The sequence below is a fragment of the Uloborus diversus genome, chromosome 8 (assembly GCF_026930045.1).
Source record: "Uloborus diversus isolate 005 chromosome 8, Udiv.v.3.1, whole genome shotgun sequence".
In the NCBI taxonomy this organism is placed as follows: Eukaryota; Metazoa; Arthropoda; class Arachnida; order Araneae; family Uloboridae; genus Uloborus; species Uloborus diversus.
Window position 1 is genome coordinate 62,362,287 of NC_072738.1, and position 18,387 is coordinate 62,380,673.

Consider the following 18,387-nt stretch of genomic DNA (forward strand, 5'->3'; position numbering starts at 1 on the left):
ATGATGATTTATTTTAAAAATATGGAAATTTGATGCATAATAGCGTTTAATATCATTGCTACATTGAAAAGCAGAATTTAATAGGAAGTATCATGAAAGACTATTCAACAATTCAATTCTGTAACATCCACATGAATATTGTAAAAGAATAAAATAAAATTTAAACAATATCTAATTTTTAATGAATGCAAAACAGACTCAATGTGTACCTTGGAAAGATGATCGACTCCTTGCAAAAGTAATCATAAAAAGCTGTTTGAATGGTTCGAATTCCACTGCTCCAATTTGGTCATGCAGTAAGCGGAAAGCAGTTTCGAAGGAACCTGCCAGCACATGATCAACCACCAATCTGGAATTGTTCACCCATGCTTGAGTGGGCGGCTGGCCAAGAGTAGGAGCAACAAAATATCCATCCCCTCCAGCTGCTCCACCAGCAGCTGCTGAAGCTTCGAGTTCTGGAGGCAACTCAAGGTCTTCATCTTCAATGTCCCATCCTCCTTCTTTGCTATCACTTTCTACTATTGAATCAACATTAACTTCATCATCCAGAGCCAATTCAGCATCATCACCCCAACCTGGGATAGTAAATAAATCAAAGAATTAGCAATATTTTACAGGGTTGGCTGGTTCTTGACATGCAACAGCTTTTTGACATGTTTAAATCATGGTTTAAACTGTCATGACAAGAACCTCCTTGTCAAAAATGTCAAAAGCAAGCTTTATAAGTAAAATTTAAGTTAATTAGAAATATTTATTTAATATTACTATTAATAAACTCTAAATATGCAATGCTAAAAGATAAATATTATGTTGAGTGATCGGTTGGGTGAATTTAAAGTTGAGATAAAGAAACCCATTTAACCTCATATCATCTTAATGCTGCTAGCACACATTAGAAGTAAAATTCAAAGACAGTTGACAGTTTCACTTTGTAGGGGAATACGGGGCAAAATGAAATAGTTAAGGTGACTAAGCTTTCTCAAAATGAGCAAATTAGAAATTTGTTTAGAAAATTATGGTATATAAAGAAAGAGCATTGAATTTTTTTAAATAAAAACTTGCATTGAAACGTTTTTTTTAAATTTTGGCAGTAAAATTGTGCTTTCAAAAATCAAAATCAAATTCAAATTTCACCTTTTTTTCCATGGGACAAAGTGAAAAATGAAACATTTTTCGAATATTTTCTATTTAATTGTAAAAAATATTTTTGAAAAAATTAATAAGTAAATAAAAAATGAATAAACAAAAAGATAATGAAACAATAAACTAATCACTAACTAAATAAATTAAATATTTAATACGTGAGGAAAAAACAAATGAGTAAATAAAATAGTGAATGAATAAAAAAATAAGTGAATGAATGAATAAATATGTGATTTATTAAATAAAGGAATGTAAACAAATTAGTTAATAAATGAATAAGTAAGTGATTTAGTAAATTATTTGAATCAGTAAACAAAATGAACTATTTCACTTTGTCCCATTCACTTTGCAGAACCCCATTCCCATTGACACATAGACTAATAACAAGAGTAGACCGAGCTTTCCTAGACTTGCTGATGAAAAAATTGGTTCATGGATACATCATGTGGCTGATGGGAGGCTTGGCGGAAACTTTGGCAGCATGGTTGCTAGATGGCAACATTATCTATAGTTTGGCACTCGACATGTATTTTAAAACGTAATATGTTTTCATTATAATTTTTTTCCAGGTGCAGAGATTGAACTGTTTTTCTTTTATGTTATGCATTATTTTGACATTAGTAATTAGTTGTTGATCACAGTTTTCAGTAACTTTTATTTCATTTGGAACTGCTACGTCAGCGTTAACGTAATGGCGTAAACGTTTTGCGTTAATGCAAAAATGTACTAATCAGTATCTTAAATTGAAATTGTAGGTAAAAGTCTTACAGTTTGCGGATTCTTTTTGGGTGCTTGCATCTTTAATTGCTTAGAGAGTTATTAAAATTGAATAAAGAAAATGCACAATACTATCTAAAGGAAAAACTCACTATATTAACAAAATATTTACAACTCAGAATAACAAATTTACAAACTGGACTCCATAAAAGATCATTCTTCCGTGTTCCATCAATTCTATTTATTTTATTTCTCGCGGGCGTTGATCGTCTGCTACGATCAACGCTCGCTGTTGCTAGGATATCCACCAATTACATGGTTTGGTTTATGAGCAGCAAAAGGGTTGCTATAGCTCGGTCTATTCTTATTAATAGTCAATGCATTGACAGGAACCGAAATTCTGAAAATGAGATTAACTCTTACCTTTTGAAGTTAAAAAAAAAGAAAGAAAAACTATGTTTAGGTTTGGAAAAAGAAAATGTCTCAATTTAACTTGAATTTCAAGCAATCAATGCACAAATATCAGGATCAAAGTACTCCCAGTAAAGGTGCATTTCTTGAATGACTTACATACAGAAGCTTAGAGCTTTATGAATTGATAAAAGTTTTTTTTTCTTTTTGTAATTCTAATACAAAGCTGATACAGTTTAACTTACAAAGTTTATATGATAAAATGTTGTTTACCTACTTTTCATGAGTTCATGAAACTAGGGTAAGATGCAGATTATAAACAGCCAATAGGAGAAAGAAAACAGAAACATTAAATTAGCCAATCAGACTTGATATCCCCCCCCCTCGGTTGAACCTTAAAGAATTATTTAAAAGAATAGTACCTTCAGCTAAGTTATCATCAGCAATCTCTGCAGCCAATGCAGTTTTTCTTTGTCCCATTGCTGCACCATCAAAAAATCCTTTAGAAACACTGAGTAGTGGCCAATTCTCTTCAGATTTGTTAATTGGACATGGAGGGTGCAACAAAACAGCACTAGGATCTGGCTGTGGAAGGTTTACTTGAGAACTCTCCAGTGAAGCTTTTAAACTTTCTGCTTCTTCTTCTAAACCATGAGTGACAGCACAGTAATATGCAACAGATGTTTGATTGCAAGACTAAAAAATTTTGAAATGGTACGAAACTTTTAGTACAATTCAGATTTAAAGGATCAAAAACAGAAAAATATAATTAATTTTATCACCAAATAAAAAATATTATATATCGAAATGCTTAAAAATTACTTGAGAAAAATTTTATTTTGTTACTAATACCACTCAGGAAATTGAGCCTGAGTATCAATTGCTAGTTGATTTAAGGCAGTGAAGGACAGTTTCCATTTTAATGAGCAACATTTTAGGTAGAAGTCCAAGTTGGCTCACGACCAAACGGTACGACCTTGAGGGTCACGGATTTCTAGATAGAGATCCATTCCCACTAGATATGAGCCTAGGTGAAGCGGTTTGACTGCATAGGTCCTTGTTTGGCTGCAACGAGGGTCCAAAGATTGGCCCCAGAAAAGCAATAACGTTCCATTGGAATTTCAGACTTTGACACTATATTCGATGTCCCAGCGCATTTCGCATCTTCTGTTAGTACAACAAGTGGAAGGGAGAACACCTATATATTTATGGGCATTATTTAAGTTACTTGAAAAGCCGAAAAGCTCTTCTATTTTTTTTTTTATGTGTTATGCGCAATAAATTAGAGCTTTTTCTCCTCTCCCATTTTTTTTTGCTTATCAGTGTTGAATATCTTTGATATCAGACAATAAATATCCAGTTAAAGTAAATGCTTTCATTAGCAAACGATAAATACTTTTTACTAGCAGAGAATTAATGTAAAACGAAAATAATTAATTTCATTTGCAAACGATAAATATTATGTAATTATGTTATTTTTTCATTTAAGTTATTGAAAGTAAAAGTAGCGTCCAATATAAATTTGAGAAACACTTATTAAAAATTAGTATTCAACTTAATTCCAAGGTAAGTGCACGCAAATGGCTCATACTGCAGTACAAGAGCAGAAAAAGGGGTAAAAATGGTAATTCTGAAAGAAATTCCATTGCAATTCTTGGTTTAAATTAGCAACGTCAGACCCCCGTTGCTGCCGAACTAGGGCCTATGCAGTCAAACCGCTTTACCTGGGCTCATACCTAGGGGGAATTGACCTATATCTAGGATTTATATCTAAATCCGTGACCCTCAAGGTCGTGCCGTTTGGTAGTCGGATAACACACAATAGATGAAAGCACTGTCTATCAACATTTCAGTAAGTTTGATCCAATCCAGAATCTGAACAACTCTTGGTTCAGCACTCTCAGAGGTATTGATTCAGATGGAGGACTTTATAACCACTACATATTTAACATGCCCCAGTCATCATCAGTAGACACAAAGGCTCTTTAACCGGCTGGCATCAAAACCAAAACTCTTCAGTTACGAGCCTGGGGATATACCGATCAGGCAAGCAGGTCTCACATTAAATGTGGTTTGGTTATATACAGAAAGGTGCTCAATTATATCTGTATTCTGAAAGGTAAAGTTCACCAAGTCACAAAAATAAAATTAGCCATGAGAAGAGTTTAAAGTCTTTCTTCTATGTTGACTTGTGTTACTGGATTGTCATTTAAGGGCTTACAAAGTGAAAATTTGTTAGTCAAAATCTCAGTGCTTTATACTGCTAAACAGAGCACAAAAGGTTGAGTCAGATAAGACTTAAATTTCAATTCCGAAAAAAAATGACGTGTCCTTTACCCACGTACAAATACTTTTTATAGGTATCTAGAGCGAAATCTTCATTATTAATTTATTATTTTTAGGAACTTAGAGCATGTTGTAGTGTAAAAATGTTAACACTAAAATCTGACTCTAGAAAAAGTTAAGAATGCTACACTTTGAATGCAATAAAAATACGGCAACAAAATTTTTACATTTAATTCTAATGCAGCAGGCTCAGAAACAACTATTCTTGGCCAAAGCACACAACAAGATATACAATACAAAACATAGAATTAAAAGTAGGAAGACATACAAGTTTTCTAGCTTCTCAATAGTGGGGGAAAGAAAAAAAAAACAGAACCATAATGCTTTGGTCACTTAAGTGGGTAGTAAGCATGACTGCTCATCCATAGGCAACTTAGTCATAAAGCATTGCCCAGGGTACGCCATGTGGAGGCCAGTCTATCACTACAACCCAAGCAACAAACAAAAACTGCAAGATATACTTAGTCATAAGAGAGAGAGAGAAATGAAAGCTAGATATGCAGGATGGGTAGAGATATTTTAGGCTTAAAAAATGAATCAAAAAGTGATTGCATTAAATGAAATTTACTTTATTGTTATTATTTCTTTTTCTGCAAACAAAATAACAAGCAGCTTGAAGAAAATAGAAAAAAGAAAGAAAAACTGAATAGTAAAAACGCTTTTTGAGGTACATAAAGAATTATTATGGGGAAAATTGGGCAATCCCAGAAAATACTATTTTTCATTGTGCTGAAAACTTTACAATGATTTTAGAAGACTTTCCTTCAAAAAAAATTTTGTGACCAACAAATATTGCAAAATTTGGTTCTGACTAGGTGTTTTTCTTAAATCTACATTTTTCAATATTCGACTATCCTTGTGCATTGAGTATCTGCCTAAGTATTTCTTGTCAGGGCCAATCCTATGGTGTCGGCCGCCCGTGTGCAAAGATCTAATGTGCCGCTCCTCAAGAGTAATTTGCATATTTTGACTAACCTTTGACGTCCATATAAATATTTCTTCAAATTTCTATATCAAGTTCTGATTTAGAAAAAAAAAGAATGATGAAATTATAAAAAGGAAGAAAAGTTTTATAGTTAGAAACTCCTTAGGTACAATTTATATCTTTGAAGAAAGTAATAGATACCAAAATTTACTAGTCGTAAAAACACCCTTTGGGTTATCTTTGGCTTTGGTGACAATCAGAGGAAGGACGGAGGAGGGAGAAATGGGGGGAGGGAATCGCCCCAGGAAAATATTCGAAATTGGCTTATGAAAAATAGCTGTAATTAATCTTTGGTTGTGTTTGGTATCAAGGACATAAGAGTCGGGAGCATTCAAGGTGCATGGAGAAATTTTCGAAATTGATGTCAAATATCGCAATTTTCGGAACTTTTTTGAGACTTCATGGGAAAGTAATGTTAGAGTTCTCTCCTAAAATTCTTTCGAAATTGAAATCAACTTTAAACTAACTTTTTGTGACCGTAGCTTAGGAAAGATCGGCGCTCTTCCCAAAAATTTTCCGAAACTTAAATTTTTAAACAAGCAGTTTTGGGTTATCTTTGTTGACGTTGTTAGAGGAAGGGAGATTCAATCATCTCCAATCGAAAGTTTTCGAAATTGAAGTTTAAAATGCGAATTTAGGCTGTCTTTGGAGACGGCGGGGGATCTGGCAGCTTTTCTCCAGTAATTTCTCCGACTATTGTTTCAAAAACAAATGTTTGGCTATATTTGAAAACGTGGAAATATTCCGAACCAATATATTTTTTGGAACTAAAATCCATTTTAGGCTATTTTTGGGAAAGAAGGGTTTGGAGCTCCCAAGTGGATATTTCTAAAAGTGCAATTTTATGCTATCTTTGGTGACGTTAACAAAACTGGCAAGCTTCGGCGGATCTTTCGGATATTTTTCGATATTGATATCTGAAAAACACAACTATAAACTTTTGTCCATCTCACTTCGACGATTGATGGGTATAAGCCCTAGCGTCATAAAAAGTTACATAAGTCAGGCAGTTCTGCTCCAGAGTTTTTTAGAAAATCATATTTTACGCATTGTTTGATAACGATGGGACAAAGAGCGGGCGAGGATTCAGTGTGCCCTCACGAACTGTTTTTTGAAACTGAAGTCAATTTCAAACTGAAGGGGTGGGATTAGGCGCCTCTCTAAAGATGCTAATTGAGACTATCTTTGGTCGTAATGTTTGGAAATGTATTTTGGGGCCCTCCTCCATCACAAAAATTTGGAAAAAGAAATACGAAAGATGTCATTAAGCAAATTTTGATGACATTAAGGGCTGTCCTTTGAAAACACATTTTGGAACTTAAAGCTAACATTTTCAGGCTACGTTTGATTAAGTTAAGGTGGAAGGGGTAAATCAAAGATTTAATTGCGTCCTTCAGATCGGTGGCTCAAACAGTAAAATTTTCCGAAATTAAAGTCCGAAAAACGCAATTTTAAGCCTTCTTTAGTCTCGTCAAGGAGATCATGGCATCCTCTTAGATCTTCATTTTGGAGCCACGTTTAAATTTATTACCTGAGGCAAGAGCCCTGATCTGGAACCGGGCAGTTCATTCGTGATTTTAATTTGAAAAAAATTCTGTAAAGAGGGAAAATTACAAAATTTTAGTTCGTTGTTCATATATGTTTGACTCTCAGGGGGAGTCGCAATTTTCCACTGTCTCTCCACGCATCTGCGATTGCTGAAAACAGAATTTGTTGTTTGAAATGCTTGTGAGAGTATCTAATCTGTATAGCTTTTTTTAAATATAATATATAAAATATGTCTTCATTGTTCAGGTCTATAAAAGCTTGGGGGCTAAACATTAGTGGCGCCCTGGGCCCTGAGTGCTCCTTTTAGAAGGCACCCTTTCAAGCTTCAGGAGGGGAAAATTTCCCTCATCTCCCCTCCCCTATATCCATGCTGAGTACCAGTTCTGTCTGTGAGAAATTCTTAAGGAATTTTGCTTGATTATAAGAACTATATGATGCGGCCAGCGACCGCCCCTTGCTTTGGCCTCCCTTGTGCGGTGCACATGCTGCACACCTGCTAGGATCGGTCCTGTTTCTTGTGATTACAACATGACATTTAGTGTCTCAATCGGAACCATATGGTAAATATTATGGTTGACCTTCTGCCTGGTAGGAGTTTTACTTTACAAATTTTTAACTGATTACAAAAAGTTTTCTGGAAGAATAGAAAAAATAAGTCTCTTCTGAAATCTTTGCAGGGATTCACCATAAAAATTGCAGTAAAATAAAAAATGGCATGTATCTTGACAGCCGTTTTAGCCTGGTTATTATAAAATCTGTCTCCCTACTGTATAAATTCAATTGACTAAAACACACATTTATTTTGCTTTGGGTTGGTCTGAATTCAAAGTCAAAGTCTTAAGATAAGCAACTACTTGATGCATAAGGTAACAGAAAAAAACACACATACAAAACAAAAAACACTAAGAATAAAATACCTCACCAACATACCTTCAAAATTTTCACACGCTCAGCTACGTCACCAAGATACAAAGCATTTTGAAACTGCCCACTAGTATCTTTACGTATTTCAGCAATCTTCATCATTTTTCTCAATTTCTCCAAGTTACCAGTAATCAGGTACAAGAAGGACAGTTTGTCAAAGTTTTTAGTACGCTGATAAGCCATTTCAACAACCTACCAAGAAAAAAGGGATTTAAAACAAATTGCAAACATAACATCACACATACATCTACAAAAAAGGAAAAAAACTTTTTTTTTTTCGTAAAATTATGTTACTTCATTCCAGGGCACCATGCATCTGCTCACAGCAGATTTTCAGCTTGTAACACAAATATTTTGAAATTAATAAAAATAGTACTTTCTGCTGAATGTATGGAAAAGAATTTAACTACAAGTAGATGCAATATATAAATCTTTTAATCCATAAAATATGAACTCATTCAAAGATATTAACTAGAGATGTTATTTATACATTAAAAAGTTTAAAATAACTCAAACAAAAATAAAAATTAATCAACAGTTCAGCATTTGACTTTTGGACAGAGCACTGAATTTCATTCAAAACTTCTCAATTTCGTGACTGTAATTAAAACAAAAGGGAATTTTATTTGTTTGCCTCTTAAAAGGGTAGTAAAAACAACAAATATCTGATTCCCATAGTGGATGCAAAGAAATCACAATTTTCAAATCAATTGTATAAAGATGACAAATGAAAATTTATTTAAGAAAACTTATTTTGGAAACACATTTTAAAGGTCTAAGATAAAGATTATTACTAACTATTGACACAATGGAAGCAAAAAATAAAATTAAACCAGGGATTTAGCATTGATTTTTTTGAAATTTGACAATCATAGAAAACACACAGGTTTGCTTGAAAATTTTCAATTTAGGATCTTAATAAAAATAAAAAGAAGTATCCTTTATTTGCCTCCTAACAAAGCTAAACAATGGTCAAAAATCAGAAAAGTTCGATTCTCATATCAGATGCTAATAGATTGCATATTTCAAAATGAAGGCATTAAAAGTATAAAAATGGCAAATTTAAAATTTATTAAAGCAAAATAATTTTGTGGTTGCAGTTTAACAATTCTACATAGTTGATACCATTAACAAATGCCGAAAGTTGGACTTAGGGGAAAAAATGGCAGAGAGACAAAAAGCATAATAGACAAATAGCAGATTTCCAGTATTAACACACTAAAAAATATCGTAATTATGGTGTATAACCAGAACAAAATCTACTCTGGGGAACACACTAGGTTTGCAGATAGTAAGGAGCTAATAAATGAATCATTAGAAACAAGCAAATAAACCTGTATTCAGAACAAAAGATATATTTAGGACAACAACATCACACACGTCTAACACTATTTACAAAAGCAATGTTTTTTAAATTTTTTTTTATTCAGTACTTATTTAGATTTTCGTAGTCTCATCATTAATAACTTTTGTACTTAAGGAAAGGAATCAGCATGCAGTGTCATAAGTTGTCATAACAGTAAAATCTGAAAAAATTTGTCTTTGGGACAAAAAAAAGCAATTTTTAAGCTAATTCATAAAATATTATTTTGTTTCAACAGACTTATCACAAAAATAGCTCTAATGTATAGAGCAAATATTAAAAAAATCATCATTAACATTCAGTTATCATAAGATGATTTCATTAGAGTCAGGTATGACTGGAAATGATGACTCACAACTTTTCTCAGTAGTATTTACTCTTTATAACTAAGTGCTCATAAAGCAACAGGTACATAAAGAAGCATAAAAAAGTTATTCATATCTACTTCTTTTTTTTAATTTTAAATTCCAATGGAGCATCAAAGAAGTTGGTTAATTTGCTCTGAGCTGTCAAGTTCTTTCCTTGGCTTGTTTGCTGGAGAATATACATGGCCCATAAGAAACGTCATTAGAGGCAGTGAGAAGCAAGGGGATGTAAGTGGACATTTCCAAGTTTTGAGTAAAACATAAGATTGAGTTTAAAGATAAGATCCTAGGTAGGCTTTGATTGAAAACTTTTTCTAAATCCTGTTGTATAGCAGAAACTACCAGGGCTACTAGTACTATCTGCTGCCCCAAGACAGAGGAGAGGTTCACCTACCATTTGTACTGGTTATCTCCAAATTTTTAATTTTGGCACTTACATCCTTTTGCTTTTCACTGCTTCATTTGTTCCCACGGCTTTGAAAAGAGTTTGGAGTTAGTCTAAAAACCATTGAATATATCAGGGGTGGGGTAGTCTAGCTAGAAATTTTTCACATCTTAATTTCACTCGCTTTCATTTGTTTTTCTCATCTGCTTCATTTTAATTTCAGCTACAATATCCTAAGGAGTAGTATGTATCACAGAAGTAACAACACTGGCATCAACAGATACATAACTTTCAAATGCTTTTTTACTCCAAAAACTAAAATCATAAATGCCCTGTACACTTGTTCGCAAGATTTATGACTTATCATCAGCTTTCAGTTGACTTTGCACTGTTAAAGAAAGTTTTTCACGAGAGATTTAAGCTGAGCTGGGTGATGGAAGTAAATCAAAATTCTACAAATCATAAATATAAGGCTCACTACAACCGAGGCTTGATCACTAAACGAATTATATTGCCATAAATTTAACATTGCATCATTCTAACACTTCTGATTTCTTTAACTCTTATAATAATTATCTTTCTCAGTAATTCTTAAAATTATAATTACTTGATGATTTCCATGCAAAAGAGCAGCTTCTCCCAATTTATCCCAACAGGTTTTATCATCTAATATTCGTGCAGCATCTAGAGCTACCTGTGAAAAATACATAGGGATTAAATATATATATTTTAAGAAATATTAAACGTCATGAGAAAAGAAAATATTTTACTTCTACTTTTGAAAAAAGCAGTGTTTGTTGCCATTGTTATTTTATATTATAATTGACTTGAAATTTGAAATTGTTTGTTCCGTACCATTTTTACACTTTCAAAATTTTGAACATCATAAAAATACTTTGCTAACCACTACCTTGAATTTTACACATAACTTTCACTCAATGAAAGAAAAAAAAAAAACAATCTTGGATACCTATTAGATCTGAAACAGTATACATTTTTAGAATTAGGTAGTGTTAGTGTGGTTTGGCTAATCACTAGTGCTACTTCTTAAAATGAATCAAAATGCAACAATGTTTTTCCTCCCTTTCTCAAAATATATAAAAGCTGCAAGCTTATCTTCTTCCTGCTTATTTGTTTGAGAAGTAATGAATTACCTTCTATAGCTAAGCAGAGCTACAGTATATTTCTTGACCATGTTAAATCAGATATTTGTATAAAGTTGAGCAAAATTCACAAAAAATTTAAAAACTGAAAAGCAAACACAATACCCTTGAAAATTTTAAAGCAATTATAGTTACATCACAAATACGTTTTTGAGAATGCATTTTTTTTTTAAACTGTGAATTATTTCATTAATTTAATTGCCTTTATATTTAAAAGTACAGTAAACTCTTGATTATTTGTGAGAGCATTCGCTCATTATTCGTCTTTTCAAATTCCCACTTTTAGATGAAACTTATTTCTGTAGTGCAAGATGAGTTTCGACCCGTTTTATTAAACACTGATTCTGTTTGAACACAAATTTTTTTTTTGATAGATTCTGGAAAAGAAAGAGGCAGATTCTGTTTATGAATTAGCAAATTTAGAGGAACGCTTCTGGTGGAGAAAATGTTGATTAAGATAATATCACTGAGTGTTTGGTTGTGACAGTAATGATCTAAGTTGAGTTCAAAAAATTCTTCAGCAAAAAAGCTAAAATTGAAAAAAAAAAAAAAAAAAATGTTTTAGCAATATGCTAAAAGGTTGAAACATAATTGTTGCATATCTTTCTAAATGCCTCACCGTGTTTCATTTCCAGTAAAAACTAAATTCAATATTCAGCTATGACATCTTTAAAAAAATAAATACAGTAGTTAATATATTTTTTTAATTTTTGATTTGAAATAAATTTAGCATCCTGCTTATCATTGAGAAAACACATTTGCTTTTTAAAACGTCCTCCTCTCCTGAAGAAGGAACTCTTTGGGGGGACATAATGCCCATTAAAACTAAGTATACTTTATAGTAATTTAGTAGTAGTAATTTAATTACTTTTGCTGATATTTATAATGAGATTAAGTTGAATATTGCCATGCTTGGTTCCTATCTCCATTTTTTTTTGTTTTTTTTGGGGGGGGGGACAGGGGGGGGGGCAAAAAAGCAAAAATGCATTTTTTCATTTTCACAATTTAGTCAGCATTTTCGCAGTTTGTAAAACCGTAGCTGAAACTCTGCTTTTAGAACGCAGTTAATGAACATAGCAGGAGGCAAGAATAAAAAGAGTGATGAAAACATGGTAAAGTACAGACATGAGCCAGATTGAAAACATAGTTTTAGCTCACACCCACACTACAGGGTTCATACTTTATTTATATGAAAAAATTCCATGACTTTTCCAAGACTTTTTCATGACTTAAATGAAAATTTTCATGACCTTGTTATACAAAGAGAATAGAATTATTTAATTGCAACCTTGCTAATTTTTGGAAATGAGCATTAGCAAAATGTCTACATAAATGCCACAGCCTTATTGAAACACTTACTCGTAATGAAAAAATATAAGTGTATACTTAAAAAACTTCACTATTCTTTTATTTGTCTTCATCATATAAATTTAAGTGAAGAAAAAATGCAGTGAAACGAATATGATGATGCTTATAATAAACATGCAGAATGATACTGAATGAGACAAAGGTTGAATGAGTCATCACTAAGTTTCAATAAATTTGCTTCAAAAATTGCCTTTTAGTGCCAACAGAGCATTTAATCATCCACGTAACTTGACAGTATTTTGGTTCTTTAAAGTAAAGCCACATAATTTAGTTCTTTATGTTCCTAAATCAGGTCTTTTTTGAAAAAAACCGTTCAGTAATGAATCAATCTTCTCATTCAAAAGTATACTTGTTTTGTTTACTTATTTGCACATTTTCAAATGCATATAAATTAATAGGTTCAGAAAGTCCAGAATATGTTTGATTCCTGACATTGAGCGTAGCAGTGGGTCGCATGGATTAGTTTTGCGGGCCGTATGTTGGGCACTACCGTTTTAGAGAATAAAAATTCCTTTTTCTGTATTCTATCGCCTGACTAAAGATCTTTATTTTCTAAAACCTTCAACAGTTTAGGTTGACTCTGATAAATTTAATAAATAAGTTCTTATGAGTGATTGAAGCGAACTCGGATGCAATTGAATTGCTTTTTTTGGGTGGGAGTGGCAAAACCAAGAACGTGCCAAGTTCGCTACTACAGAATATGAAACATAAGAAGCGTTAAAAATAACAGTTTACTCAAAATATATATATAAATGATGTCCAAGCAGCAAAATCACATCGGAAAAAAAGGCAAGCGGCTGCGACAGAAGTGGATGCAATGAGATTTCAAAATTCGGATTTGATTTTGGGATTATTCAATTTTTCACTTTTAATACCTTTTATGTGCTGATAAATAACTCAAGATTTCTAATGCTCTTTTAGTTAATGTTACTTTCTCTTTGTCCAAGACATATTTCCATGACTTTAAATAAATGTCCATGACTTTCGATAAAAATTTTAATTTTCCATGACTTTTCCAGGTTTGAAATTCACTTATTTTTTTTCCATGACTTTCCAGGATTTCCATGACCTGTACGAACCCTGACACTAAAGGCCATATTCAGGATTTAGAAGAAAAGCATACATCACTTTATGATAAAATAATGCTTTAAACAAAACAATCCCAAATAAAAGTGTTGCAATCCAAAAATGCAGAAACAGTTGATTGTTTTTCTAAAGAAACAAATCTGCAATTTTGTAAGCAGTGTACAATTTATTATTCCTCGATAGTATATTAAGGTTACCTAGTGTGCATAGAAATTACTCAAATGCATATTTGTTGGTTTGTCTTGTGGATTATCTGAAACCGGTTATCAGCAATAGCTGCAACAGACAATTCTGAGGTTAATTGATGATTTACTAATTCTGAGGTTAATTGATGATTTACTGTTAAGTTTTATCTTCATGCTTCCAAGAGGACAGGGTTGCCACTAAATTTTCGGAAAAAAATTCCCTGGGTTTTCCCTGAATGAATATGCAGCATTATAGAACAGCGAATATTTAAAAAAGAACATAATATCCTGATAGTTTCATCACAGAGGGAAAAAAACCCCCCAAATAAGTAGATTAAACTAATGGGAAATAAAGAATTTACTAGCTGCATGCCCGGCGTTGCACATGCTACCTAAAAAATGAAAGAGATGCCCAGTAGTTGATATTCTAGTAGTACTCTGACACCAGCTTCAAACGCATTAAGACTGATTACGAGAAACTAAAGCATTAAGATTTAATAAATAAAATTAAACATTAATTTAATATCAAGTCATCAGATTCCAATTAAGCTTTAGATAAAATAATTAAAGGCAATTTTTTTTTTGTTCAACTCTGTTTCCATTAAAGAAATCCAAACAATCTTAATTGAAGGTGTTCTTTTAAATAAACAGGAAGGCAAATGAGAGTTATTATAATTCGAAAACTCACCCATGTGAAGGGAAAAGTCCAACACAATAAACATAATTAGTCGCACATCATAAATTTAGCGAACTATGAAACTGGTAATGATAAACTTACACTACAATAAATAAATATTCTTTAAGAAATATTTTTCATGTGCTGAAAAGAGTTAAGAACGTTGGATGTAAAAAATAAAAACAGGGCCGACGATAAATAAAGGTTATGCCCGAATTGACCAACCGATTAAATCGGCTGGTTGTTTTGATGACGTCAGTGACACTAAAACAATTGTTAAAATGTTATTAACAGAAATGTGAAATGGCAACAGAAAGAAATAAAAATCATTGTTTAGAATAAAAGAGAAGCAAAGCTAATTAACAATACATTTCGAAGCAAAAAAAGCTTTAAAGAGTCGTTTTAGGATTTATATATCAGAATAAAATAGAAATTAAACTAATTTAAAATAAAATTCTAGATGGAAACGTTGTTTTAAGATTTAGACAGCGGCCAAAAATCCCTTCTATACAATTATTAGAATTTTATTATTTGCTCACCCATATGCAAGATGGCAACAGGAAAGAAATAAAAAATCCTGAATAACGTAATTTTAATTAACGTTTTAATTAATATCTCCACTAATTAAAGTCATACAATTACGAGATTGGTCCTCTTGTTTTCCTTGGAAAATTTTGAATTGATTGGTATCTTGTTGGACTTTCGACTCGCAGCGATTCTCAAAAAGATCTATCTTCGGATGGACAGACAGACGGACGAGAACAGATTTTAATAGTATGGATTATAACTGAAACAATAGCATGGCAATTAAACTTATTAAACTTTTTATTCAAGGGACCATTCATTACTTTGTCTGCAGGACAGAGGTTTAATAATGTTATATGCATTGGAATCAGGGAATTAAAAATTGTCCGCATCAGAGGGATGTCCGTTAGGAGGGGTTTTACAGTACATTTGGACATCGGTTTTTGCAACTTTAATTTTAAAAAGTTATTAAATTCCATGCATTTTCCAGGTTTTTAAAGAATTTGTTGAAATTCCCTGGATTTTCCCTCTTTTTTTTTTCTCCTTTTTTGATTTTTAAATTTTCTGTATTTTTCCTGTTTTTTCAGGTTTTCCTGTGGCGTGTGACCCTGTATAAAGATGCAGAGAAGCAAATATCTACAGAAGTTAAGTTAGAAACATAACAATTTATGAATAAATAGTTTAAAATACATATAAATATACATAAAAAGTAGTCGAAAACTTTGTACTGCATAGTGAATAAAATATGACAACGTATATAAAGTACAAATTCAAAATGAAAAAAGGTTAAAAAACCAGCAAACAGCTGTTTCGGCACTCTAAAATACAAGTGCCATCATCAGTGCAATTAAAAACGAAGACAGGTTCAACCCGACTAAAACACAGTCGAGGCGAACATTGGAATGAGAGACGAGTTGTAAAAGATATGAGAGCAGTACCTGGAAACGATGACGTCAAGGTTACGTCAGAACTACAGAGGGCAGTTGCACTCAGGAGAAAACGTCACAGACAAAAAGTAAATCAAATAACAGACTTCCAAACATTAGGAAAAGGGGGAGTGCTAGACAAATCATTGACGATTAAATTAGCATTTTTCCATATGTAATATGACTCCCAAAAATCTAAATCATGAATGGACGAACACTCGTGAATAACTTTGGCGGAAGAAAAAATAAAATTATGGCCACAAGACCAACAATGTTGAGCAATAGAGGAGCGTTTGAGATCCTGTTTTTTGACGTACTTTTCGTGTTCTTTTATCCGGAATTTGAGGGATCGTCGAGTCTGCCCAATGTAGGCCAATTTGCACTGGCAGGAAACACTATAAATGCCCCATTTGTCAAGGTTCTGAACAGGGTGTTTAAGCTGTGAAAATTTTAATTTATTAACAGGAGAAAAAGTGACGGAAAAATGAAACTTTTTAAGATTTTGGCAATTTGTAGACTGATTTTAGGAAAAAAGGGTAAGACAACGGAACTCGAATAGTTCACAGGAGCAAGTGTTTGATTTTTGTTAGCTGAGCTACATAGCTTCTTATAAATGGTATCAATAATATCTGATGTGAATCCCCGATCAACCGCAATACCTCGTAGGTAATTCAGTTCTGATGAAAGTAAATTGGAATTTGAACAAATGGCTAAAGCACGGTAAATAAAAGATCTAAAAGCAGCCAATTTTTGTTTAGGAGGGTGAACGGATAACTTGTGGGGGGGGAAGAGAAACCAGCAAAGGGTTTACGGAAAACAGTAGTTGTAAACATATTATTTTGACGAGTGATGGACACATCAAGAAAAGAAAGATGATTTCCAGATTCCAATTCAACAGTAAATTGAATATGTGGGTCAATAGTATTTAGGATGGATAAAAGGTTATCAAGGTCACTGACAGACGAGTCCAAAAGCACAAAAATGTCGTCAACGTACCTGACGTAAAAATCAAATTGTATAATTTTAAATAATTTAAGTTCGAAATAGTGCAAGTACAAATCACTTAGAATTGGACTCAAAGGGTTGCCCATAGCAAGACCTTCAGTCATACGGAAAAAATTACCGTCGAAAACAAACGTGTTTAGTTTTAAGCAAGAACGTGTTAAATTGCATAATTCATTGATCTCAAAATCGGAAAAGTGATGTTCAGTTAATCTCATTTTAAGGCAGTCTAACGCACCTTCAACAGGCACGTTAGTGAAGAGTGATTTCACATCAAAAGAGGCCATTCTATGGTTATTTTTTCTTCCGCCAAAGTTATTCAAGAGTGTTTGTCCATTCATGATTTAGATTTTTGGGAGTCATATTACATATGGAAAAATGCTAATTTAATCGTCAATGATTTGTCTAGCACTCCCCCTTTTCCTAATGTTTGGAAGTCTGTTATTTGATTTACTTTTTGTCTGTGACGTTTTCTCCTGAGTGCAACTGCCCTCTGTAGTTCTGACGTAACCTTGACGTCATCGTTTCCAGGTACTGCTCTCATATCTTTTACAACTCGTCTCTCATTCCAATGTTCGCCTCGACTGTGTTTTAGTCGGGTTGAACCTGTCTTCGTTTTTAATTGCACTGATGATGGCACTTGTATTTTAGAGTGCCGAAACAGCTGTTTGCTGGTTTTTTAACCTTTTTTCATTTTGAATTTGTACTTTATATACGTTGTCATATTTTATTCACATATAAATATACTCATTATAATCAATTTAAATTAAGCAAAAGTTTGAGATAAAAAGTAGTTTCATGGGGGGGGGGGGGGGGGGGAATGCCAGACTACAATGTAACACAATGACCAAAAATAAAAATTTGTCGATTCATAGTAAGGTTAAAATGGAAGCAACTATTTAAATTAATTTTTAAAAATGTATGTGCACTCAAATATTTATAAGATAAAACTAGAGGACCTGACAGACGTTGTTCGGTTCAAACTTTGTAAATTGAAAAGTTAATAAACTTCAATAAACTATCAAGTTCTTGTACCGTTTTGTTGAAAAAAATAAATAAAAAGAAAATGTTTTAAGCTGCTTGGTGTCAGAATGTGTATAGTATTTATTACAACTTGATTTATCGAATGCCCACCGAGCAGTTGTTTTATTAACTTTTTTTTCTTCCGTACTTGGTTTCTTCATTCAGCCATACTCAAAGCGTCTTCAGATATTAAGTGTAAAAACTAGCTACCCATCTAGAACAAACGGGAAATCCCGCTGCAACGTA

General features: G+C 32.8%; 1 protein-coding gene across 1 annotated transcript in view; it reads right to left on the reverse strand.

Annotated features, from left to right (window-relative positions):
- Positions 1-18,387, reverse strand: part of LOC129228135 (coatomer subunit alpha-like) — a 58,377-nt gene that overhangs the window by 22,171 nt on the left and 17,819 nt on the right. The window contains exons 10-13 of the mRNA XM_054862782.1: positions 10,795-10,881; positions 8,081-8,266; positions 2,694-2,967; positions 210-575 (exon numbers count right to left, since the gene is read on the reverse strand). Coding sequence (XP_054718757.1) covers positions 210-575; positions 2,694-2,967; positions 8,081-8,266; positions 10,795-10,881 — 913 coding nt within the window. The remainder of the gene's footprint in view (positions 1-209; positions 576-2,693; positions 2,968-8,080; positions 8,267-10,794; positions 10,882-18,387) is intronic.